The sequence below is a fragment of the Pholcus phalangioides genome, unplaced genomic scaffold (genome assembly GCF_987345545.1).
Source record: "Pholcus phalangioides strain wild (caught in Gottingen) unplaced genomic scaffold, Ppha-v1.0 ptg000017l_1, whole genome shotgun sequence".
Classification (NCBI taxonomy): Eukaryota; Metazoa; Arthropoda; class Arachnida; order Araneae; family Pholcidae; genus Pholcus; species Pholcus phalangioides.
Genome location: NW_028301610.1, coordinates 8,594,894 through 8,622,041, shown reverse-complemented (window position 1 = coordinate 8,622,041; position 27,148 = coordinate 8,594,894). Strand labels below are relative to the sequence as shown.

Here is a 27,148-nt window from a genome sequence, read left to right as displayed (position 1 = left end):
AATCACTGCAAAACAACAAAACGAGGTCGGAAAAATATATTTGGTTCCAATTCTTCAGCAAAAATCAGTGAAATTATAACCGGTTTCGTGTTAACGAGTTTCTGAATCTGAGAAATAAATAGTAAAGAGAGAAGAGAGAGAGATATATATATAAAAAGCGACGCTTTATTAGGTGAAGGTCAAGTGGCGTAATAAAATCTTCGTGTTTAAAAGGTCAATAACAGTAAGTTCGGTGAGTAGTCAATCACTTTCTGCGGTGAAGGTGAAGCCATTAGAAGTTCTAATGTGGTCAACCACGAACCACCACTTGTTGTTGTTTGTTGTCGATTTTCTGTTACTCCTCTCGCTTCGAGCCATTTATTACTAGCGAAATTATTTAGAGCAAGGATCATCTGTGCAGATAAACAATACACGTACGGTATTTTCCGACTTACGACCTATCAAACATATAACTTATCGACATAATGACCGCTGGAGTAATTTTTATCATCGGTCAACGATTAACTAATACGCTGTAACGTGCTTGCGAAATGTTTTTGTTTTCTGGTACCGTTTTTTAAAGCCTAGGCTATGTCCGGGGCTACCATTACCTTACCAGACGCAAGTACCTTTCTTGATACGAAAATATCGTACCAAGTGGTATATATCGTATCAATATCGTATTTTAATGGAAATTTTTTCTCACAATTCACACAGCCATCTTGTTTTAATAACGAATAAAATTGATTTTTTTCATTCCTATTTCAGTGAATCCAGGGCTTACTTGAGAATGGGGCCCGGCGAAGCCACTATGTCCCCCATCTTTAAGCCGAGACTTTGAGCTGGGAACTTTGACGGGTCCTTCTATAATGTAGTAGTCTACGTTGGTCTCTCTCTTGAGGCAAAAAAAAAAAAACCAAATTCCATGTTTCTAAGTGCAATATTCGCTGAGGTATTTTTTGAATTGAAAATCAGAGGGAAAAAGGGGAAAGAACAGCATAAATATGAGCTTGCCCGTTAGTTTATGCTATTTTTTCCCCTTCTGATTTTATAATTCAAATGTCTCAGCGAATACTGTCTTTAAATAGAAACATGGAGTTTTTTTTGTTGGCCTCGGGAGAGACAGCCAACAACTTTCTAATCGGAAATTAGAGGACGGGGGACCGTATAAAAATTTAGATTTTTTTCATGACATTGTATTTTCATTCTCGAAACTAGAAGAGAGTGATTTCTGAATTCATTTTGAACATGGTTTTTCAATTAGAATCATACCTCTGATGAGATAAAGGCAGAATTAGGACTTACAGGGCACCGTGTATTTGAAAGAATTTGAAGAGAAAACTTTTCGGAAAAAACATATATAATTTATTTTTAACTCGTCAACAGTATCGTCAAACAATAATTTGACACGAAAAAATATACATGTATATATAACGAGATACATATATATATATAAATACTTTTTACAGCTGTGCTTGATCCATGTCCTAATCAAGAATGAATAGGATTCATCAATGCATGTTCATGCTAAGATCTTAAAAACATGGAAATGTAATACGAAAGTCTCGTATTGCACTTCGCTTCCGACTATGAACATTCTTCCCGCAATTTTGCCATATGATCTACGTGAGAAATAAAAAGTAAAACATGTGTGAAAAATATTGAAGTATAATGTAAAATAATTTATTTGAAACTGGTCATTAAATCGTAATTCAAAATTTTTATTAGCTAATTGAGAAAACCGATTTAGAAATGATGTGCCAAAGAATTTTGGGGCAGTGACTCTCAACCTGGGATCATATGGCTGGCTCCCTTGTGGTCCTGGGATATTTCAAAGGGGTCACGGGTGGAAATCTAGGGGAAGGGGGAGCCATGACAGGGGTGCTTAAGTGGGCCGAAGAGAGCTTTAAATAAATAAAGCTTTTAAATCAGGGGGTGCTCAACCTTTTGTGTTCCACGGTCCCTTTGAGTAAATAAGATGAAATCCTGGACCCCCCCCCCCCCCTGCTGTGCCAGTTAAATGAACACCACGGACCTCTTTACAAAATAATATTCATAATAATGTTTATATTATTATACGAGAATATAAATAACAATTAAAAACAATGAGTAAATTCGTTCAAGCTCACGGACGCTCTGAAATCTCTCCAAGGGTCCCTATGGAGTCTATGAAATCCTGGGTAAGAACCTTTGTTTTAAATGAAGTATGGTGGGAGAAATGTGTGACAACTTTCGTGATCCAGCAGAACTGATTATTTTTATTTCAATCTTTTAGTTCATTTTATGAAATGAACTGTTTTCTTCACTTTAATTTTAATATCGTATGGTTACATTAATGTCATGTCATTTTATCATGCACGCAGGCTGTTTTTAATGTATTTTTTTGAAAATTTAAAAAAAAAAATTAAGTACTAAAGAGATATGCAAAAAATTTTTTTATACTAGCTTAGGTTAGCAGTTAGCATACTTAATCAAAAATATGGAAAAAAATGTCTAATAAATCAATCGTTAAATAGTATTTTTAATGATATTTTAACTTTTCCCCATGTTAAAGGGTATGTGACCCCTTAAAAAATACGTACGTATCCAAATAAATTTAAGACCCCAGATAAGTCATTCATACTACAAGGGGTCACATATAGTTATTGAAATATAAAAATTAACTTTTTATACGGACACTGTCCTCAAAAACCAAAAACATTTAAGGCCATCCTTCGTTCTTATCACCCAAGGCCCATCCACGTTCTCATCCAGGCATTACCCGGGGCCTGGTATCCTTATGGTCCTCATGTACGTGATGAGATCTGGTACAAGATTTTTAAGAGTAAATATGTAAGCTGTGTTTCTAGCTGAGTATTGGACCCTAGAACATCACTTCGCCCGGGGCCCCATGCTGTTGCGACGGCAATGTATAGAACCCCGAAAAATGAGAAGCTCATTAATATCTAGCCGAGGAGTCCGAAGATCGAACTTGTTTAGTTGTTTACATAAATTTTGCTCACTATAAATTTATTCAAAAATCAATCCAGTAAGTTAGAAAGGGTCTCGCTACTAGATTAGGTCGGGGAGGTCAAGGATAAGATAGGAGGGGCCCACGAGAAGTAAATATGATCGAAAGGGGGCCATGGGCGAAAAAAGGTTAAGAAACGCTGCTTTAGGGTGCCGTCAAGTGATCAAAGATCGGACAGGGGAGCAACAAGATATGTAAAATTCAAATCTCATCCCCTCCTCGAGGGTATCGCGAACGTAAAAAATCGGGAAGTTTGGACTTTGGACGATAAGGCCGGTCGTCCAATGGAAGCTACAACGAGTGAAAGCAAGTCACGGAGCAAGACGCGTGTATGCGCAACATGGTCCCCACATCCTGGAGCAAGGCCCCCAGGCTGGGATCTTCTGTGGGGCCCCTGTCAGACTTTTCACGGGCCCTTCTATAGTTAATTTATAGCGTGAAAAAGCAAAAAAATGATGGGAATTGTTCCGGGCCCCAGGGCTACAGCCCTGTCAGCCCCGCCCTTGTGGGGGCCATGATGCGCAAGACTACTATAGTAACCAATGTTTTAGTAGTATAGTAGCAACCAATGTTTTCGCTTGTTGTAGCTTCCCCAGTGGACGACCGGCCTGTTTCACTAACCTTTTCTGTTAGTATTGTTCCACACCTTTAACTTGCATCTTCGCCGCCATTTTTTGCTTTTCCAGGTAACTGTCCAAGACATTGTGGTATAATATCTGTACCTATCAGGTCATTAAGTTGTTCTCGCCAGTTTTCTGAAAACACAGAAAAATTTAAAGACTAGATAATCAATATTAACTAATTTAGATTTACAACTAGTATAGTAATGGAAGAAGAATAGTAATAGAATATACAGGAGTGATTTCAATAATTTCTCCTGCACATTTTACTGACGAACCGTTGATCCTACAGGCATATTTCCAATTAGAAAAGTATCCAAATAACGTAGAAATCTCAGATACATAATTCATATATGGTTATTTAAATAAAAAAATAACTTTTAATACTGATTACCCTGTCCTATAAAACCTAATTAGAAAGTTGTTGCCCTGTCTTTCTTGAGGTAAAAAAAAAAAAAATAAAATCCTCGTTTTTCTAAGTGCAATATTCGCTTAGATATTTGACTTAAGAAATTAGAGAAAAGTTTTGAAAGAACAGCATATATATAAACGAGGGAAAGAAGCGTTGTCCGTTAGTTTATGCTGTTCTTTTCCAAATTTTCACCTATTTTGCAATTCAAATATCTGAGTAACAAAAAGTTTAGAAAACATTGCCACTGATGCTACTCATTTAGATATGCACAAAAATATAATAAAAAACCCTGAGGAATTATTATAAGTTACTCAAAAAAAAAAAAAGCAAACATTAATAATATATCAAGGAAACAGTTATTTTCCGGATATTATGCTGAGGTGAGCTCGGAAAGAAAAGTCATCACGTCTCCGCCGGGACTCGAACCCAGGCTCTCTTGCATACCGGGCAAGCATGCTACCATCTACACCACTGGAGACACATGAATCTGCCTTCCTAATTTCACGCTTTTTTTCTGTGGCTGAGAAAAAAAGCCATCTGTATCTCTCATTAATAATATAGTTTGTATTACATTTAATAACAGTTTGTATTACATTTAATAACAGTTTGTATTACATTTAATAACAGTTTGTATTACATTTAATAACAGTTTGTATTACATTTAATAACAGTTTGTATTACATTTAATAACAGTTTGTATTACATTTAATAACAGTTTGTATTACATTTAATAACAGTTTGTATTACATTTAATAACAGTTTGTATTAATAAAATTGATGACAAAATGTTGAATGTCTATAGAGGGCAAGAATTAATTTAACATCCCGCAACCCTAGAGTAACGTCATTCAAATAACACACGATCAAGTACAGTACAAAGAAAAAGCGAAAAAAAAAGAGAAGTAAAACTAGTTTCTAGAAACAGAGAAGCTGAAGAAAAAGTGAAAAATAGTTTTTTTATATATATATCGCCAAGAAGCGCAAGAGGCAATAAAAAGCCAACTGTTGTCATATTCAGTAATTTTTTTGCGGCTTTTGTAATTGCATTCCGCCGCTCCTGGGACCCTTTCCTTGTTAGAAACGTTAAATGTTTTTGGTTTTTGAGGACAGTGTCCGTATAAAAAGTTAATTTTTATATTTCAATAACTATATGTGACCCCTTGCAGTATGAATGACTTATCTGGGGTCTTAAATTTATTTGGATACGTACGTATTTCTTAAGGGGTCACATACCCTTTAACATGGGGAAAAGTTAAAATATCATTAAAAATACTATTTAACGATTGATTTATTAGACATTTTTTTCCATATTTTTGATTAAGTATGCTAACTGCTAACCTAAGCTAGTATAAAAAAATTTTTTGCATATCTCTTTAGTACTTAATTTTTTTTTTAAATTTTCAAAAAAATACATTAAAAACAGCCTGCGTGCATGATAAAATGACATGACATTAATGTAACCATACGATATTAAAATTAAAGTGAAGAAAACAGTTCATTTCATAAAATGAACTAAAAGATTGAAATTTCGTTGACTCATTCTTATTTAAAATTTTATTTAAAATTTAAATTTTCAAAAATTCAAAAAAATTTCTTTTTTTTATAAAATAAAATATTTATGAATGGATTTTTTTTTCATTTTTGTGCACATTTTTCTTTTTCAGGTCATATTTTTGTATGTATAATGTATGCATTTGTATGTATAATGTATGCATTTGTATGTATAATGTATGCATTTGTATGTATAATGTATGCATTTGTATGTATAATGTATGCATTTGTATGTATAATGTATGCATTTGTATGTATAATGTATGCATTTGTATGTATAATGTATGCATTTGTATGTATAATGTATGCATTGTAATGCATTTATAATGTAAATTTTGTATTTGTATGTTTTTTTCCCCTTTTTTGTGCATATTTTTCCCTTTTAGAGAAACTGAAGCATTTTTAATTAATGCATATTTCCGAAAATCCCATATATGCCCTTGTGTATTGAAGCATCACCATGGCATATTTTTTATTATATGCATATTCCGGTAATTTCAGATGCATTTTTGAATGCCTATTTCAGCATTTTATACTCACATTTTTATAATTTTTTCATTTTTGGCACTTTTAAATACATACTTTTTAATTTTTGCGTATATTTTTCATTTTTAGTGTAATACTTCGGCATTTTTAGATGGATTTGTTCTTATTTTTTGCACATATTTTTGAGTGCATATTTCATTTTGTATCGTATATGATCCAATAATTATCAAAATTGACGCCATGAACTATCGGTGCATATGTCACCAGAAAAAAGTGTCCAGTCACGATAACAAATTCAAACAATGATAATTTGACATAATTTTTTTCAAAAAGCGGTATAATTATTTATCTGATCTATAGATCTATTTTGATACAAACCCTGGTCAAAAAAGAGAATCTTCTTTCTTGTTCTGTCCGACAGCAAAGGTTTTATGAAAGAATATACAAATGAGAACATGGATGGTGCTGAAAATAAAATATAAAAAGTACAGTGTGACTCAAATGTGCGTGTAAGTATAATACTCGTATAAGCTTACGATAGAGCAGCGTTTCTCAAACTATCGTCCGGTGACGGTGGTACAGGTGGTCCTCAGACAGACGCGATTATTTTAATTCAAACTACATGAAAAATGTTTTTGTTGATATTAGTAATATTCTTATGGGTTCAAATAAAAAGTCGACCTTCATATTTGGGGTAACAATATCTAATCAAAGAAAATACTGGAAATCGCAATATCGTTGTCATAAGTCGGCAAAATAACCAACTGTTGCTGAAATCGCTGAAAATTATGAATCATTAAAAAGTGAAGGACTTTTGGGACTCGCTGTGAGTTGAAATGTAGTTCACGCAAAAAAAAGGTGAACATGACAAAATATGTATGATCTAAGATAAGTACACATATTTATATTTTTAGCATAATTATCACAGTATAATTTATATGTTATGAAAGGTGTCTTCATTCACCGTTTTATGTAAAGATTACAAATTCGATTAAGCTTCGTTGAAAAAAACTGGACAATTGTACGAAATCGAAACGGACAAAAGCACGAGAATGGCCCGTAAAATACGGGATGCATATTCAAAAACTACTCATGCTTTAAGTTAGAGTTCCGTCAAATTGTGTCAGATACATTATTTTACTGGTCCTTGGATTCAGAATGGTTGAGAAACGCTGCAAGAAGCTCTCAGTAAGAATCACGAAAAGTTATTATGAGGCTTACCTCTGATCACAGCCATACGGTACACCCTTTCTGGGTAATTGGATTCGAAAGCTTTGACAGCCTCAATCATAGCTTCGACAACTTTCGTATATGAAAGAAAAGAAATATGTGTCACCCACACACACACACACATACAATCGGTAGCTATTGAAAAAATATTGCACATTTTTAGCTCTTGGCATGTCTTTAGCTTTAGTCTAGTGCGTAAAAGACGTGAGGAGTCTATTGAAGCAGCTTGAATTTTATGCTTAACAAGAATTGGCATGCTAGATTAACGTTACCCTCGACCCACCTTGGGCAAAGAATTCTTAACAGCGTTATGGGCCAACTACAGCTACGAATGAAGCCGAGGCAGATATCATCAGCTGCGAATGAAGCCGAGGCAGACATCTTCAGCTACAAATGATGCCGAAGAAGATATCTTCAGCTTCGAATGGAGTGAAGGCAGACATTTTCAGCTTCGAATGGAGTGAAGGCAGACATTTTCAGCTGCGAATTATAGCTTAGGAGGCGGACATCTTCAGCAGCGAATTAGAGCTTAGGCAGACATCTTCAGCTGCGAATGGAACGAAGGTAGGCGGATCCAGAGTGATGTGATCGGAGAAGTGACTAATTGTGTAGGTGCATCGGATCATCCCGTAATTTACGAGGCAGACAAATTTTCCTCATATAATTCGGCTCTTAAGAGGGGCGATCGCTGCCCCCCAACCTAGATCTGCGCTTGGGGGGTCGATATATGAGCTGAAACGGCTCTGATCTCTGAGCTCTTAACTTAAAAAAGTCTTGCCACATCTAAGACGGTTATATATATATATATATATATATATATACATAACATTTCTAAAATCAGTCATTTGAACAATAAACAATGCATCCAAACGATACATTCATTCATTACTAATTCATGTGCATTATGCGTACATGTCAGCTTTCTTCCACTAGCCGTAAACAAGACAAGATATGCTTTCTATGAAGACCGTTATATCGCCTAACGCCTAATAAGATACAACTAACTGCAATTTTTAACATTGAATTCCGATTACAGATACTGCTAGATTATACATGTAAAAAGACCTGTGACACTAGGCTCACCTCTTTTACTACTAAATTGTGAAAGTGATAATCCGTACCAGTCTTGTATGATTATAAAAGTGTCAATGTTCTTTCCAGTCTGCAAAACATGAGAGGTATCAAAAGAGAAAAAAATATATAATTACATAAATTATTTGAAACGATTTTTTCCATGTCAAAAAGATATCGCTTCTATAGAATCATTATTCGATATACAGGATGATTCTAAATTCATGGGAAAAACTGTAAGAGGTGATACAAGACTCTCAAACAAGCATTTTTGGTCGTAGAATGTGTGGTTGAATCGCAATAGCAAATGCGGTAGAGGGTGTTTTTGTGTTTTTAGAGAGTGCACAACAGCACGTCACCAAAAGCAATTATCATATTTTTCTGAAGGACTTGCTTCAATAAGTGCAATCAACCATTCGAGGGTACAGAATATTGAAATGTGGTAGGCCTTCTCATGGTGCAACCTGCGTAACGCAAATTCTACCACAAGTCATTAATTATACCGCTCGGTTATTGTTTCACGCAGCATAAATTTTGATGGTCCTTGCAACAATAAAAAAACAAACTCCAATCCAATCCGAAGGTGCACCCTCGAATGGTTGATCACATATCGCAGTAAATTCGTCGTAAAAATACGATATTTGTTTTTGGTGAAGTTGTATTGTGTGCACTCTCTAAAAACACATAACACCCTCTACCGCCTTTGCAATTGCGATTCAACTGCACATTCTATGATCAAAAATGCTTGTTTAGGAGTCTTATATATATGACCTCTTAAAGTTTGTCCCAATTTAGAATCACCCTGTACGCTTATTGGGTATTTTATACGTCGATTATACGTTTTCAAAAAAAGAGAAGAAAACTAGATGATGCACATACTTTACCTAGTTTGAAAATACATAGATAAGATGCTCACTTTTTCATTGTTTAACCTCATTTTTTCAAAATCATGTTCATACATAGCAATACTGGATTTCACTATGTCTTGATTTGATGTCACTGCACAGATTCCTGATCCATACGTGAATAGAGAAAATGGAGAAAGGTATACATCACTTTTCTTACCGATTCTAGTTATTTCATGGATTTAAAAGAGCTAATACACAGGATGATTCTTATAGAACACGGCCAATGAGTTCGCTAATAATTCCGTGGTTGATGCATGTAATCGCTAAATAGTTGGACATATTTATCTCTCGGCTTTGTAGAGTTTAATAGTCGAATGTTTTGAGAATAGCGCAAACAGGTGACAGCACATACGATGCTAAGTCTAGGGACGCATAAGTCCCCCCCAAGATCCCCAGATCTCAGAATTTGTTTCTTTTATGGGAGGTTTTCTGAAAAACAGAGTGTACACATTGAACATTGAATAACCGGTAACACCCTGCATAGAGATATCGAAACGTTCCCGAAGGATAGGTTCATACCAGAGTGTACAAAAGCAAACCTCACGCTCACACTTAACAAAAGTTCGAATAAAAACATTCCTGCTTTGATTGGGACAATCACGGAAGGAACAATGGAACACATCACTGAGAATATGAAATATCGAGTGGCCGCGTGCCTTCAAGAAATTGGCACCCACTTTCAACACCTGCTCTAATCACAATGAGTGACCCTCGAATGTAGAGTACACAATCCAAGGTCAGATATATATCAAGTACATGATTATATGTGTAGTATCTTTTGGGATGTACTTAACTTTGTGGTGCCGGTTGTATATGAATCACCCTGTATTTGAATCTAAAATTCACCTTTAAAGTCAGTTATGCCTAGGAAGATATACCTCACTCCTCGACCCTCTTTGTCAAAGCCCAGGAATTGAGATGGCATCTTTTCCTTTACAATCTGCACAAAGGAATAAAAAGTAAAAAAAAAAAAATCCATTCACAGAACCAGAAAGTAATATTGAAGAATTTATTCCTGAGGTAACTCGATTCATAGTGCTATACAGTCCATATAGATGGGATAACCAACAGAATAGACGAGACATGTCTTATAGAAAATCAAAAGAAATATCTAAATGACAGCACCTGTGGAAAATGTACAGAATGTCAAAACCAAATGTTTGGATTTGTGTCTAAAAGACTACTAAAATCTTTTGATTGAAGTACATGAACGCGCTGTGTGTTTCAGAAAGGACTTCCTAACTTGGAAAAAGTGACAGATAGAAAGATGAAACATTGGTACATTTGATGGGCAGGCCTGGAATTTCGAATACAGTGGTTTCTAAAATTAATTGCAATTTTAACTATCAGGTGGCACCTCAGTCATTTTCATTTCACGAATTCTTTCTGTGTCTATTGGAGATTATGCATCATTGTTTATAGCAAGAGTCCTCAAACACCGCATCAACTTGATCAGTTTATCTGTGAGACATACTCATTTATTTCAGTAGACATATTCATTTATTTCAGTAGACATATTGCAGAAATAGGGCTTTTAACTCCACTCTTCATTTTTGTCATGTCATTGCCAGGCCAGGTGATAATTTCGAATCCATCTTAATATGATTTGACACTGTTTGCGAAGGACAATATCCCTCATTGTCTTGAGGACATTGCACCGAGAATGTGGTGCCGTCTATTATCCAAAGTTGTAACTAATTGCACAAATCGGTGCATTTGAAATTCCAGGCCTATCCATCAAAATAACTGTCTGTTTCATCTTTCTATCCCGCCCCTGTTTCCGAGTTATGCCATTTCAAAGTTAGGGAGTCTTTCTGGAACACCCTATATTTGTCTCGTTCTAGTCTCCTTATGCACCAAAGTAATGAAGGAGACAAACCCGTGAACATAGTATGTGTTGCAGTAAAACGTTGTATGATATTACGATGTAAACGTTGTTTATTACACTAATCAAAAAAAAAATCATGTTCCTAAGGAAACCTTTTTCCACCAACGACATCCCCTTTACCCTATTCAATGCCTATCCGCGGGCTCCCCAGAGCTGTTTAACAAAGAATCTCTTCGAAAAACCTTTCTCAGGGTCACCGCTCCGTGGCGCCCCTGACAAAAGTTGGAGGCGAACAGTTTGAGAACCCCTGGTTTAGGGTATAATGGAGCTGTTCATTTTGAAGCTGGTGTTGGTTTTGCCCAATTGGCTCTAGTTTTTGAGATAATTCATCTCCCAAAATTTCAGTATAGTCTGTAGCCACTAATTTTTGCATCAAATTTTTCCTTTAAATATTTTATTTCTTTTCCTATTTTAATCAATATATTGTTACATTTATATCGTGATCAGACATCAGTGATCTTTATTTATTCACACAATATTTAATTTACTATTGATTTACACTTCGCACACTTCGAAAGTGATTTGTATGCTGCTTATATATTACTATTTAAACTTAATTTTCACTTCATCGCTGGTTTTGTGTGATCGGTTCTAGTTTCAATGTCAGATTTAGAATCAACGCTCCAAAATCACTCAAACAACTTAGATAACAAAATCAGTGTTGAACAGTATTATTTATTGTATTCTTCTGAATTTATCATATGAGTTAATAATCAGTCACGTTACCTTCGGTACTTGGAATTCTTCAAGAAGTGTGTCGATTCCAATTTCTTTCCTCCACTGGATACTCTGTTCGGAATATCGGAATCAAATGTTTTGAGTGAAAGAATGAAAAATCTAAGCACCATATTCCGATATAATGCCAGTAATGCACATTGCAATGTATTAATCATTGTTCAATCTCAAGTGAAATTAGTTCAACTTGGTTTAATGAATATCAATGAATTCTTTAAAAATTGGAGAAACCTCTATTTTAAGTTCGTACAATAAATTTAAATATTAAAGATGTTTCTTGGCAAGTACTGTCCCTTTTAACCACTTGTATAAACACGTTATTACAGTGGAACTTCGTTCATACGTTGTTCCGTTACATGACTTTCACGTTTATACGACGTTTGGCTTCGGTCGCAATTGGGTTCCTATATATTTTAATGTTGAAATTGTTCATTTATTCGATACAAAATCTCAATTATTTCCGTTTTCACTTCGACTCGAACTCCGAATCTTTTGGAGAAACGCCATTTATACCCATCAAATACGCAGTTTTTGTAATCAGTGAAAACGCTTTGCTGAAACAGTTCTTGCATCTTGTCACCTCAAAAAGCCATAAATTTTAGGGTGATTGCTGACGTATATGAAATAGCCAATGAGCTGGCTGATGGCCATTTGCAGTGGACATGGTGACAGTTGGACAGACACGGCAAGCCCCAAAGAAACAGGTTTCGCTTACTTTGACGGCCATATGTCCTTTCAGAATGTTTTTTTTTCTCGCAATGTTTTCGGTGTTACCCCCAGAGAGGGCAAGAAATTCCACATATTGTAAGCATTTGGAGGGTACAGATCTGCTGATAAAAGACATACGGTATACATACACGGTAAGTCCTTTCGATAATTTCCTGTAAAATGTTCTTTCGTTGCGTTGCTTTGCTTGCTGACTGCAAATCCGCCGTTCGTAATGTCCAGAAAATGAAAAGCGCTTTCTCCAAAAAAAAAAAAAAAAAAGACTAGAAATTTCAAAGAATTTTAAATGAATGACGAAAAGTTGATCTTGCAAAACAGTTGAATGGTACCTGTGTCAACTTTGAAAAAGATTATAAAGCAGAGAAACAAAGTCTAAAGCCAAACTGCTGGTTGCAAATCAAAAAAATTAGTCCAAAATGGGAAGTTTTCCCAAGGCGAGAAGATTTTGTTGCAAGTTTTTACCGAGTGCCGTGTCCCTAATGTAATATGTTCTGCTAAATTTTATTTTTTTTTAAAGTGATTTCAAATGCGATATAAATTTTTTTCTTCAAGTATGATTGAAGTAATATATTTTTAATAACCGAATTAGAGATGCAATTATACACATTGAAGTATATAATATTTTGTATGTGCGTGGAGGAGGGGAAGAAATCACTTTTTTAAGTCTGTTATTTGACTTATACACGCTTAAACGACGTTTTGATTCGGCCTATTGAACGTCGTATAAACGAGGTTCCACTTGTATCTTTCATGTTTTATACTCGCTGACACGTTCGTCCGAGTGGAAGACGATAGAAGACGAAGTGAACTCTTTCAATTATTACATTTAATACACATATACACACGATAAAGGAAGAACACATGAAAAGAAATAGATGTTAACGCGTTGCGCTACATGATTGCGAATGCTCGAGAGAGCGAGAGACTCAGAAGCAGAACAGACAGCAATCGTAAATCGCTTGAACATTATAAACAAAGCACAGAATAAGGTCTATTAGATGCTGCCATCTATATTAACGAAATAGATCACAACAGTATCAGTAATAAATTTGTACATACCTTTCTAAACATTACTTCAGCATCAGATTTATTGTACTCTCGTGCTGGTAAAAATGATTTAAAAAATGAGTACACATGACATCTTAAAGGAAATTCCTCTGCAATTACATAGGTTGTATCTCTTCATAAACACATGCTGACTTACCTTTTAGAAAGCGGAGAAGATATATGTCATCATGTTCACCTGTGAGAATATCTTTCACGTCTTCACGAAACTGAAATGGTTAAAATTATTCAAACAGATAAAAAAAAACTGCACACGAATATTTAAATGTGATATATAGCGCCTTTATTGCTAGGTTTCTTGATGTGGCACGATAAACACATCATCTCGTTTTTGATTTAACATTCAAAACAAAATAACGTTGCAAGGGTGCATTGTTATACACTGAAGTGCAAGAAAAAATGGTACAGACGAGCATTTGCAAATAAATGAGAAATGCAACTAATTAACATAAATCGATGAGGTCAGCAGCACCTATATAGAACAACACAGGTAGCTAGGGAAGCTGTTTGATCGGTTTCTGCATCTAAAATGGCCGGTTGTAACGATTTAAGTTCAAACACGACTATGAACGTGACTTAGTAGTCGGCACTCGTGATGGGTAACAGCACTTCAAGGTAGAGATGAAATTTGGATTTTTGCGCTCAAAACCATCGCAAGGGCGTACCATGAATGTAAAGAATCCGGGGAAAACATCAAATCTCCGACAAAGTTGCGGGCAGGAAAAGACCTTGATGAACGGGACCACCGACGGCTGACATCTCTTCCAGAGAGACTTATAATAGTCTGACTCAAATCATTGCGGATTTCAGTATTGGGGCATCAACAAGTGTCAGCATGCAAACTGTACAATGGTCTCTCCTTGATATCGGCTTTCGGAGCCGAAGGGCCACTCGAATACCTTTCCTTTCTTTCTTTCAAACCGAGCACAACTCAAGTCTATCGCCGTGGGCAATTTACTACCTAATGAGTTGTGCCGGAAGTGTAAGTGTGTGTACTTAACAGTCTGAGTGCGTATCTAGTGTTTAATCTAGTTTTGAGTCTGCTTTTTTTCTCTCAGTGCTGCCATCTATATTTCAGATGTGAAGTGGTCGGCCGAAGTTGGTTTTATGTAGTTCCCATCTTCGAAGTGTGAATACGAGCCGATGTCCCAATTAAAAGTCTCGCCAGAGGGAGCAACAGGCCTACAAACAGTACAAATTTTCAATCATTTACACTTCACTCACTTCTGAAATATAGATGGCAACACTGAAAAATCAGACACAACACTATAGATACGCACTCAGACTGTTACGTACACACACTTACACCTCCGGCACAACTCACTAGGAAGTAAATTGCCCATGGCGATAGACCTGAGTTGTGCTCGGTTTGAAAGAAAGAAAGAAGTGAAGTGTAATGTGTGATGAATAAATGTACCGTTTGTAGGCCTGTTGCTCTCTATGGCGAGACTGTTTAACGGGCAGATCGGTTCGCATTCACGCCTCGAAGTGGGGAACCACATAAAACTAATTTCAGCTAACCACCACTGTGGCACCGGTGGCGTTCGAACCCTGGACTTCGCGATGTGAGTCCGTCACTGTGACCACCACAGCGGACACATTTGATGACTACAAGGAACAAAACTATGCGCCTCACCTAGGCGCGCTAGCACTGCCATTGGACTGCTGATGACTGGAAACACTTTGCTTGGTCTGACGAGTCACGTTTTCAGTTATATCGGGCTGATAAACGTGTACGGGTATGGAGAAAACCCCACGAAACCATGTACCCTGCATGTTAACAGAAGACTGTTCAAGCTAGTAGAGGCTTTTTCCTGGTATGGAACGTGTGTAGTTGGGATGACATCATGCCCCCGATAGGGCTACAGACTACCCTGAGTGGTGACCTTTGGACGATCATACCTTACAACGTGCTGTACAAAATTAACTCGCACCGTTATGGAATTGTGGACTTCCCTGAGGAAATCAGGGTGTGAATTGCCTTCACAGGATATCTTCACACATTAGTGGAGTCCTTGCTACGTCGTGTTGCAGCAGTTCTGAGTGCTCGAGGAGGATCTACACGCTATTAGGTGGCTGTACCAGTTTTTCTGACACTTCAGTGTACAATAATTTTGTGTATTATTGAATGCAAATATTTTAGGAGTTGCATTGAATCATTGCCGCATAACGCCCGAATACCCCCTCCAAGCAGCAGAGTCTGTTTCTCGAACGGACAAGCGGGGCATGTGCCCAGGGCTAACAAGTTTTAAGGCCCCAGAATTTAAGAGAGAGTATTTTTTCAGCATATTTACTTTCTCATCTTGTTGAATTTGGAACATAAAATGGAATATACCCTGATGAAAAGAAACAAAGCAACCAAATGCCACAGCATACTTCAGAATTCATTTTGATATTAATTATACATAATTGCTACACAATAATACCCTGTTACTATAACTCAGAGAGCAAACACAATACATGAAGGGAACCCCAAAATTTATGTTTTCCCAGGGCCTGAACTTATGAGGAACGGGGTAATTTTGTGTTACAATTAATGTATATTGCGGGTAGGCTGGTAGGTAACTCCAATTATTTACATCACTTGGGGGGTAGGGGGGGGGGCTGAGGTAATATTAAATTGACTGTGTAAAAATATTATAAAAGATTTTTGACCGTGAAAACGATAAAACTATAAGATACACGAACACCTTCACCTCTTTCAATAAATTTTTCTGATGATCCGTGAGCTTCTTGAGCTCTTCTAGCATAGCTGCCATAGTTACGACTGAGACTCCTGCAAGAATATCAATACGAAGTTACCATTAACTTTCACTTACTCAAGTTTTGTTACACTGTATAACCTCGTACAAAAAACATAAAAAGCATATCGAAATTACTTTGTGTAAGATAATTAGTCGAACAACCTAATTATTTCCATTAATGATAAGACAATGCTATGGATGTCACAAACAGGGGCGTACGCAGGATTTACCTTTGGAGGGGGCACAACAAATTTCTTCCCGAGAATTTTCAGTTAATAACCTTTCAAAAAGCCTTTTAAATTAATAGAAATTGCTTAAACTTACATGTAAAGCTGTTTTCTTCTGATTTTATAATTATTTTGCAAAGATATTTAAAATATTTTTAATTTTGATCGTCTAGGGGAGCACCTCCCTGCGTACGCCTCTGGTCACGAATGCTGATACGACAACCTGTACGGTGAAATTCTATCATGTGCATAACGATTCTATCATCCACGGTATGACTTATTTTGCTTTGAATTTGGAAAAATTCAGTATTTATTACGTTATGTAGCTGTGGAAAGGCATATAAAGACAAAGACCTACTTACCTCAAATGTAAACTAGGTATACCGATATCAGATCCAGTATTTCTGCATATGTTTTGCATAGAACTGCTTATTGAAGAATTAATTAATGAGGTTTTTCACTTTATACATACTCAAAAAAAAGCTTGTCACTATGTAAAGGCGAGAAACTTGTTACAGTCACCATCTAAGTATCGATAACGTATCCGATAATACTGAAAATGGCCGAGTTATTTTTGGAAGATAAGGAACACACACTTCGTGCAATGGGTTATGCAGAAACTGAGTTTTTAGGTGCTTTTTTTTTTAGGCTTACTGTGCTTTTTGTTTTTTAGTGCGTTCTGTTGAAAAATAAGATAAATGCCATTTCCTATCAAAGTTCATTTCCCAATGTTTATCACTTAAATTTTTATGAGAGAGCTTTTGTGATCGAAAATATTTTCTGTCTCATTCATATTTCGATTAGTTTATATATATATATATATTTTATGCTGATAAACATCGATTAGTTTATCTAATAGATCAATGCACTGAGTTTAAAACACATTTGAACTGCAATTGGAATCAAGACGCACTTATCGGTGTGCATTGAATTCGTCAGTCTCATAGTCCAAACGTGGCCTGGAGTCAAAAATAGTGGTACCAATAAAAATATGATCAAATCGAATGTGAAGTTGGATTTTTGTGATTTTGAAGTTTTCGAGGCTCGAGTGTTTTTGAATGTTTTCGCTGCAATATTAAGTCGGAAGATATACAAAATATCACTTTTTTGCTGCTATTGTTACACCAAGTGAGCGAGTGTGGGTGTACCGATTTGTCATTATGAACTAATAAATATAAAAATATGATCTCAACTTTTCGTGTGAGTGAAAAAAAATGCTTTTCAATTAAAAAATTGTTTTTTCTTCTGCTCGTCTTTGTCTAGGAAACCGTACATCAAAATAACTTCATGGAGACTTGAACACGTCGTGACTTACGCATTTGTCTTTGCTACGTGTGATTTTCCAATTAAAAGTCATATTCATTCCGCCACTACCAGTAAAAAAAACCGCGATAACTCGTAGTTATGTTGCCAGTTACATGAAATATGGCGCGAGTGGCAAGATCATCGTTTACCACCATGAAGGCTGCTGTCAGATCCGCGGGTCGACCCCGGGGAAGGCATAGATAAGTTATTTCCCTACTGGACCTGAGGTGACAACCGATAGATGGCGCCGGAATGTGTTCTCAAAGGAAATCCCTTCTATCCTAGACAAGGACTAGTATAACATGACTTGGACACCTTTAGTATAACATGATTTCCTCCTCAACTCGATCGGTAGTAAATTGCGGTATGGCAATATGACTGGAGTTGGTGTATAAAGTAATTTGTAGTAGTAGTTAGATGAAATGCATCAAAAATTGCAGTTTTTTCTATGAATCATTCCATACATTCACAGTTTGGATTTTATGAACAAAACTTTTTTTTTAATTATTTTTGTAACTATTTTTTCCCCTACCCTGGTTTCGCGTTCCTCCTATAGCGGCGCCTTGTGCGGTCACATGGGTCACACGGCCCTAGAGCCTACTCTAGTAGCGGCAGTTCCAAAACCGCATGACACATTGATTGGGAATCTCACAGCCCTGTTACTACTTGCAATACAATTTTAAGCCTCAAATATCACACGGCATCTTTGATTGATCTTGAAGCATTATATTGTGGCGCGGCACACCCTCTGTTAGTAGTTATAATAGTTAGTGCTAATACAGTCCAACTTGGCTACAAAGTAACAGAAAATTAAAATCAAATCATCCAATATTCGAACCAACTGAGTTTCATTTTATTAACAAGGTTATACATATCTCGTTCTCTGTCTGATTCAGAGAGATAGAAATACATATGTACTTTTCTGGTAATAAAAATTATAAGTGAATGGTATATATTCTACCTTTTTTAAAAGATATAGTATACAGCAGTGTTTCTCAACCGCCGGGCCGCGACATCATTCATACCGGGCCACGACTGATCTGCCGTTTCATTTTTCCCCATTCATTTTCCCTTAGTCGTGTATTTCACCGGATCTTCCACTTATAAAAATAAATGAAACCGGGCCGCGGGCTTCCAAAGGTTGAGAACCACTGGTATACAGGATATTCTGTAAATCCTTATTCGATCTTTATCTCATCAATCGTTCGTCGTATAGAAGTGTAGCTTCAGTTTAAAAAAATTACACTCAGGAATCACTCTATATCAGCTTTACGAGTGAAAATACAATGTGTCACAAAATAAAAAAAGTAAACTTTCACATGAACACCCTAAAAACTCCAATTAAAAATTTTTTCATCCTTGTCTCTTCTGAAGCAAACAAAAAAATTTCCATGTTTCTAAGTGCAATTTTTGCCGAGATATTTTAATTCTAAAATCGGAAATCGGATAAAGGTTGGGAAAGAACAGCATAAACTGACCAAAAATGTTTCTTTCCCTTGTCCATGCTGTTGTTTCCTATTTTTTCTCAGACATTTCAAATATCTCAGCGAATATTGCACTTTGAAATATGAACTTTTTTGTTAGCCTCAGGACAGGCAGGGCAACAACTTTCTAATTGGAAGTTAGAAAATTTGTATTTTTAATTTATGACGCTCTGTATTTTCACTCTCGAAATTGGTACGAGTTTCAAAACACATTTTGAGCATTTTTTAAATTAGAAACGTACTTCTAACAGATAACCAGAGGCTGCATGTGAACTTACATGACACCCCTTATAACAATACTAAGCCTTAAAAAGGAATCATTACAGACAAGGGCGTAGCCAGGGGGGGGACTTGGGGGTCTGGTCTCCCCCCGAAATGTGAGAAAATGACCGGAAAAAGATGGCCAAATCTATTGTTCTGTCACTTTGGTCCCCCCCCCGAACGAAATTTCTGGCTACGCCCCTGATTACAGAGTGCATATTATTCTTATCCTTTATTCTAATTAGAACATGTCGTGCGGCTCTTCTTTGCAAATGTTTCCTTAACAAATGCTTTATAGAACTACTGCTTTATAACTTGAAATACCAGACACATATCCACGTTAATATTCCTTACGGAGCCTCTAATGTAAACTGTATTACAAGGGGAATTCAAAATTACAAGGGGGCGCCAAAATGCGCACTTGCCCCGGATAACCAAGCATCTAGTTGCGGCCCTGCTCGCTGTGGTGAGTCTCTATTAGGCAAAATTAGCTTTTTAGAGGTTGATTAACCATCAAGCAAATTAGAAGCAGGTGCTTTGAACACACACATTAGTAGAAAAAAAACCATAAAATCAAAAACATTTAAATTCTTCTGATACTTCTTAGATACCATTTTTAACACCAGCTACTTCATCAGTGCTACTACACATACTGTACTTATCACTTGACCATACACTAACCCTCCCCCATGCTCCCTGTATTCCTTCCCATGAGCTGTACTCAAATGAGTACAGTGGGTGCAAATGGGTTAAGGATCCCTATAAGCATAAATTTAGTCTTGTAGCTTGAAGAAAGCTCGTGGAAAGTCATCACTGTGAGAAAGCTGGAACAAGCAAATTTTCAGCACAAAAACTGACCTAATAACTTTCGAGTATCATTACATCTATATGATATGTGGTTTTATCATGAGTTCTAACAAGCATAGACCATGATTACTACATATTGAATAGAAAGACTTATTAGTTGAAAAAGGAACATAATTTAGTGCAAATTCTAGAAACATATGTTATCTTCACACACAGTGTAAATATCAAATTGTTTCATGGGCTCACAATTTGTCAAGTGTATAACCAATTTCATATTCAATGAAAATTATTCATCTTATTATTTAATAGCAACTTTTTAATGTTGAATTTATATTTTTGTTTTGAATTGGTAAAGAGAGAGAAATTTGAAAATATGTTTTATTATTAAATTGAATTCTATATTATCTCTATAAATGTATAGAAGCAAAACAAATGAATTAAAAAGTAATTTTATTGGTATAATGCTATTTATATAATATACATAATGTTATACAAATCAGAAATAATAACAAAAAATTTTCGTGAGAATTTGAAGTCAAAATTTTTATTTCATGTAGATACTGTGATAGGATTCTCTATTATTTCTTCCCCAGGTTTCACAGCTGTAATCTTATAAACAAGCTCTTTTTTCTGCCACCAACTGTATGTATTGTCAAATAGAAGCTCATCTGAAATAACAAAGAAATATGTCTTGAAAGTTGTATATTATAGTATTAAGAACTCCAAATATCACAAAGCTGTGTATTTATATTATTAATACTTTCCAGTTAAAACAGTTGAAGGTGCACAACTGTGCACTTTGTACAATTTAACTGCAAATTATATTTTCACATATGAACTCATGCACGAGGGTAAATGATATTGGTTCACAACTGGTAATAAACACATTTCACATCTTGCCAAAACTTTAATATTTTAACAATGTATGTTTTATCATCTCTGATGGTATAACTAATTTTTTCTAGAAGTAAAAATTCATAAACATTATCTTTCAATATAACAAGAGTAGTTCTTTTACGTGTAAAAATTGTAATGATGAAATATGAAGTCATATGATCACAACTGATTATATCTATATGAAAAAACACAATAGTCACAATAAAATAGCAAAAAAAAAATTGTTCACACACACACTTTCACACATATCACAGTGAAATTCAAGTTGAAACGCAACAATAATTATTTTAAGACAAGTTGGGTAGTCTAACATTTTAAAAAACAGAACTACAATTCTATGACCAATCATAAATTTTGAAATTTGCTTTGACGCTTACATATTCCAGGCTCTTCACATTCATAACGTCCAGATTCGATGTATCTATGACAGTTTATTCTCCTCACTGGCATAAGGCACTTTATCTCTTCTTTGTCATTTCTCTTGAAGTTTAAACCCATTCCAATATCATAATCTACTGTCTGAAAGTCCCACAATAGTACTGTATGGGCAACACTAACTTCAACTTCAAGCACAAAGGATGACTGGCTCATAACTGTGGTTTTCAGAGATGATGGGTCCTTCCCTAAATTTGTCTCCAGATATAATTCTTCTGGTACCATAGTACCAACAGGTACAGGATACTGAAAAAATATATATGAGGATGTTAAAAAAAGGCATAAACATGTTTAAAAAATGAAAATGAATGATAATAATTCTTAACTCCAACAACTGTGAAAAAACATTCTTTATTGAATATATATATATATATATATATAATATCAACATTCTTATTTTTATTATAAAAGCAATGCTTCCCAGTTGCTCATTTGATCATTTTAGTTGCACCACAGTCATTTTCTGTACACAAGGGCTAATTAGACTGGGAACAACAATTTATTCTCGATTCTGAATGACATCCTTTTTTTTATACTCACAGAGAGGTTCGTGCACTAACCCCTCAATGTGGGACTCCCTGTGGTAGCAATCTTTCCCTGTTGTTATGTCATCGCCATATCTGTTGTACCTCCGCAACAGAAAAATTTCTGATAAGGACGAACCCTGGGTATCGAACTTGTGACACATCTATAAACATCTTTGGCACTTTAAGCAAGAATCTTATCGACCTGGGCTACTGCGCTTGCTTCCCAATTGCATGCTAAATGTACAGTGAAAAACTCCTATATAATAATACCCTCTATATTTGCCTATACAATGAATTTATTCTCTGCTCTGGTCTTCCCACACTACACATAATAGAAGCCTATTTATGCGGGGGGCAGGCTATAGACGACAAGTTATGGGGTGCAAATTTTAGTAATTGGTAGCCAAGAACATCAAATTAAAATGCAAAAGGGTGTTAAAATTTGATTAGTAAAGTTATCATATTGTAAAGTTGTAAATCCGCCTCTGGTGTGTGTGTGTATGTATATATATATATATATATATATATATATATAAAGAAAAAAAATTAGTTAATTAACTAGTCATGTGGCTATGACAGAATAGCATGCCGATTTTTGGCATATAATTTGGAACACTAATTATTAATTACCTTCAATTAAATTTGTCTTTGTTGATGATTTTGAAAAACAGACTGAACAGTCTCAGTTTCAATGCATTCATAAAAATATTTTAATCAAAAAATATATTTTATTAGCGTCAAACTTCAAAAAAGGAAAAGGACAAATCAATTGGCCAGATGACAGGTTAATTAATTGATTAAGGTCAATATCTTTACTAGGAACATTTGAGTTAGGTACCCTTATGCATACTTCAAGTTTTTACTTGAAAAAAGAATCATTAAAACCATTTTAAACCATTAAAAATGAAGCAGAAAAAAATTGAGCAAAGAGGATATCAATAAATCCACTATAATGGTAATTTTCCACAGTCCCTCTTGGGTATTGTTATATACTAGTTTTACTTCATTTGGAGCAACAAAAAGAGAATTGAAATTGACTTATAATTTCTCTATTGATATAGCTGCATATTGCATACTTTGTTTAGTTACTTAAGTATATGTTAAGTCCAAAAAAGTATCCTCATTATGACAATTATATGGACGGTTTTTATATAAAAGGAACCAAGCGCTATTTTTAACATTTTGGAGATGTAGACATCTAAACTATTGAAAAAAAGTGGGATTTTTTTATCTAAATAGAACCAAGTGACATATAGGCTGTGATGCCATCTATGTGCACTTGAACCAACTACCGAACTGAAGAGATAACTGAATCAAAGAAACTTTAAATGGCTTTTTCTCCATTTTGATTTAATGGAGCTTGGTTCCTTTTATATAAAAGCCATCCGTATAGTAGTTTGAGTAATGGCATTTTACATACTAAAGAATTGCAATCTGGATCTCCATTTGGATCTGTGCGGGTTCCACCAAGAGATTCTGGTAGAAGAGATGCATCAAAAGTTTCTCTAAGAGCTGGTCCAGTTTGATCTGCAATGTGATTTGAATTTCTATATACATATATCTTGAACATCACATTACTCCATATATGTGTGAAGTGAAAGTTATGACTGGTGACTAACAAAACATATATAAGCCTATAAACTGCTCAGTAATTCTAAACCGCCTCAGTAAAAGTACTTTTTATTACTTAAGGTAATAGTAGATAATATTATTTCTATAGTAGTTATTGATGTGAAAATTTCTTAATTGCTACTGGTTTCATGTATGCTAAGGAATTGAAAAGTAACCATCAATAAACTGAAAAATTATAGCCTTTAGAATGTAGCAATAAAACTACATGAACTAATGACTACGATAACTTGTACGCACTTCAATTGTACTATAGTACTTTGTTTCAATCCTATCATTCTTTCATAACTCATATTGTAAAATATGTAAGTCGGTATTAAAAAAATAAATTTTATATGCTTTTTGAACAAATTATATCATTTCTAGTAGACTAAATGGTACATGTTGTCTGCTCAAATTTAATAAAACAATAAGAAAACTGTTTACTTATTCTTGTTTGGAAACTTTAAATTCTCTATAACTGATGTATATAACACAGTTTTATAAAAAAAGGATCCTACAAATCTATCTTTGATCATATAGACTACATTTTCACTTGCTGATATTTTTCATTGGTCTCCAACATAAAATGATGCATTCTATTCATTTTCATCCCATATATACCTATAGATACATTGTGATTAATATTTATTGTAATTTATGCTTTGTGTTGAAATCAGAAAAAAAATTTAATGAAGTTGATAGCAAAATTGATGATAACAAGATATAGAATTTGAATGCAAAATAGTAAAGCAATGAATTTTTTGCAGAATATGAAAATTGAAAATCATCAAAACCAGTGTCTGGACTCTCGTCGTGGGGGGGGGGGGGGGGAACCCTGACACTGGCTGAAGGCAGAATGTTTCTGGGACACTTCAGCATATAGGCAAACAAAGCACTCAAATGCCCAATATTCTGCTATTGTACCATGAAAGTAGTCCATAATTATAGAAATTCGAAATGAATATAGAATATTTGAAGAAATTTGAGAAATTCTATAATTATATGGAGTTTCATGGTACAATAGCAGAACATTGGAGGTTTGAGTGCTTCATTTGGGTGTATGCTCAAGTGCTCTCAGAAACGTTCCGCCTTTGGCCAGTGTTGGAGTGTTCCCTAACACTGGCCCAGACACTGACTTTTATGATTTTCAATTTTTATATCCTGTAAAAAAAAATTTCATTCCTTCACTATTTTGCCCTCAAATTCTATATCTTGTCATCATCAATTATTGCTGTCAGTTTTTTGCTAATTCATATCTTGCCATCATCAATTTTGCTATTAACTTTGTTAATTTTTTTTTCAGATTCCAACACAACCATAAAAAAATTGCAATAAATATATATTTTGCTACATATTTCAGCTGGCTATGGTGTTGGTATGGGATGTTTCGACATTACTCAATTATGAAAATGCAACCTTTTTGTACATCTTAACACTTTCATATATATACTGTATATATATATATACTGTACATATATATATATTTTTTTTGGGCTGTTGAATAGTCTTTACTCATTAACTAGAAGATCCTTCAATTGCTTCATTATGAGGACTTGAAGGAATCGACTAGGAATAGAGGCTTAAGGTCCAATCTGCATGCAGCCCGTAAGTAGCCATGTTTAACATGTGGTGAATGGACATGGATGGGCTTCTCCAACCCGCACCGGCCAGCATGGAGGATTACAGCCAAAAATCCTCTAAAAAAATATGTGTAAACTCTGCCTATAAACTAACTGTTTTTAGTCCCCAGCAGTCTAAGTGTTCCTTAGACTACTGGGGATGGCAGCGACCGGCAAAACATGAAGACAGAGGGTGCTAAGAATCTCTGAATTGGACCAGGTTGCCATACGATTATGACCTTGGCCACGTATAACAGACGATCTTTCATCAGAAAACCATGTACATGAGTTGGAAGAACTGGAAAGAATAAATTGCGTCATCTTGGGCATTTGTGAAGTAAAAAGGAGAGGAAAAAATCAAACCTTTCAGTGGACATATATTTTACTACAGAGGAACAGATAATGGAGGAGATAAAAGTGGAGTCGTTTTTCTCATTCATGAAAAAAGTAAAGCTCACATCATTGAGTTAGATAGTACATCTGATAAAGTTGCAAAGTTGGTTGCGCAAATATCTACAAGATACAGATTATACAAGTCTATGTACCAACAAGCTATTCTGAGGAAGAAGTAGAAGACCTTTATGAAGAATTAGACAAGATGAATAATAAAGGAAACCAGCATATCAAAATAGTAACGGGTGACTTCAATGTTAAAATTACTTTCAAAAGGATATTGTTATGTACATAGTATCACTTGCTGCTTACTCTTTCTATCATCAATATTACATGTGTTTTAGTATTTTTTGTGTTGTAAAGCTTCAAGTGACAAAGTAACATACAGTATTACATACCTGAGCTCAACACTTCAACTTTGGATAATATTTCTGATGGCAGTATGGTCTTCACAAAAGTGTATATTACAGTAAAAAATGACGGCACTACAAAGGAAGAACGGATAATAAGTTAAATGAAGTGCCTATAAAAAGTTCAAGATAACTAAATTTATAAATGAGTTAGTGGATACTTGACAAAGATTTAAAGTCTGTGAGAGAGACTTTTAATGTGTTCTTTAACTCTTTACACAATGCTTCAATGTTCTTAATCCTTTTTCTTATGCGAGGTAATTATATAGCATTATGAGGTACTTACCATTAACAACGTATGCATGTTTCAGACTTTCTGGGTAGTTGGCTTCATACAATCTCAATAAAAAAACAAAAATCTGAGCCACTGAAATGATAGAATAATTAAATTATGAAAAAATCTTTATTAATGATTACAAAAAATGCTTATAATAATTGCTTTTGAAAATTTCATTTAAAACTTGATTATTAACACCCAAAATACTATGATAGTTCCAGAAAGACCTAACAACCAGAAATACATATATATATACACACACACATAGTTATAATGCTCAGTATGAATGATTATTAAGTATTGCATATCATCAGACATTTTTTAGATGAGAGACTAAAAGAAGAAGTTAACTAATTTCTTACGTGGTCTACAAAATACGACGCTCCATTGGAGCCCTTTCAAATCCAATATGTACACTTGAACATCTTCACCACCTTTCTATAAAAACAGAAACAGGGGTGGATCTTTGC

General features: G+C 35.0%; 2 protein-coding genes across 5 annotated transcripts in view; both read right to left on the bottom strand.

Moving 5' to 3' along the window:
• Window positions 1–1,323: 1,323 nt before the first annotated feature.
• LOC149072208 (SEC14-like protein 2) lies at window positions 1,324–17,439 on the bottom strand. Its single transcript, XM_089246429.1, has 12 exons — window positions 17,015–17,439; window positions 16,378–16,457; window positions 13,821–13,890; window positions 13,676–13,719; window positions 11,882–11,944; window positions 10,114–10,207; window positions 9,276–9,370; window positions 8,372–8,450; window positions 7,280–7,360; window positions 6,437–6,523; window positions 3,611–3,744; window positions 1,324–1,601 (listed from the first exon to the last, which is right to left on the bottom strand). The coding sequence occupies exons 2-11, from the start codon at window positions 16,438–16,440 to the stop codon at window positions 3,638–3,640; spliced, it is 783 nt and encodes a 260-aa protein (XP_089102555.1). The 5' UTR covers window positions 16,441–16,457; window positions 17,015–17,439; the 3' UTR covers window positions 1,324–1,601; window positions 3,611–3,637.
• A 3,503-nt stretch (window positions 17,440–20,942) lies between these two features.
• The window catches only part of LOC149072207 (SEC14-like protein 4), a 31,044-nt gene continuing 24,838 nt past the window's right edge, over window positions 20,943–27,148 (bottom strand). For all 4 annotated transcript variants that reach the window (XM_089247431.1, XM_089247429.1, XM_089247428.1 and 1 more), the window contains 6 exons: window positions 27,041–27,116; window positions 26,688–26,768; window positions 26,390–26,476; window positions 23,789–23,895; window positions 21,784–22,087; window positions 20,943–21,177 (listed from right to left, as the gene is read on the bottom strand). In XM_089247431.1, coding sequence (XP_089103557.1) covers window positions 21,059–21,177; window positions 21,784–22,087; window positions 23,789–23,895; window positions 26,390–26,476; window positions 26,688–26,768; window positions 27,041–27,116 — 774 coding nt within the window. In that variant the 3' untranslated portion in view covers window positions 20,943–21,058. The remainder of the gene's footprint in view (window positions 21,178–21,783; window positions 22,088–23,788; window positions 23,896–26,389; window positions 26,477–26,687; window positions 26,769–27,040; window positions 27,117–27,148) is intronic.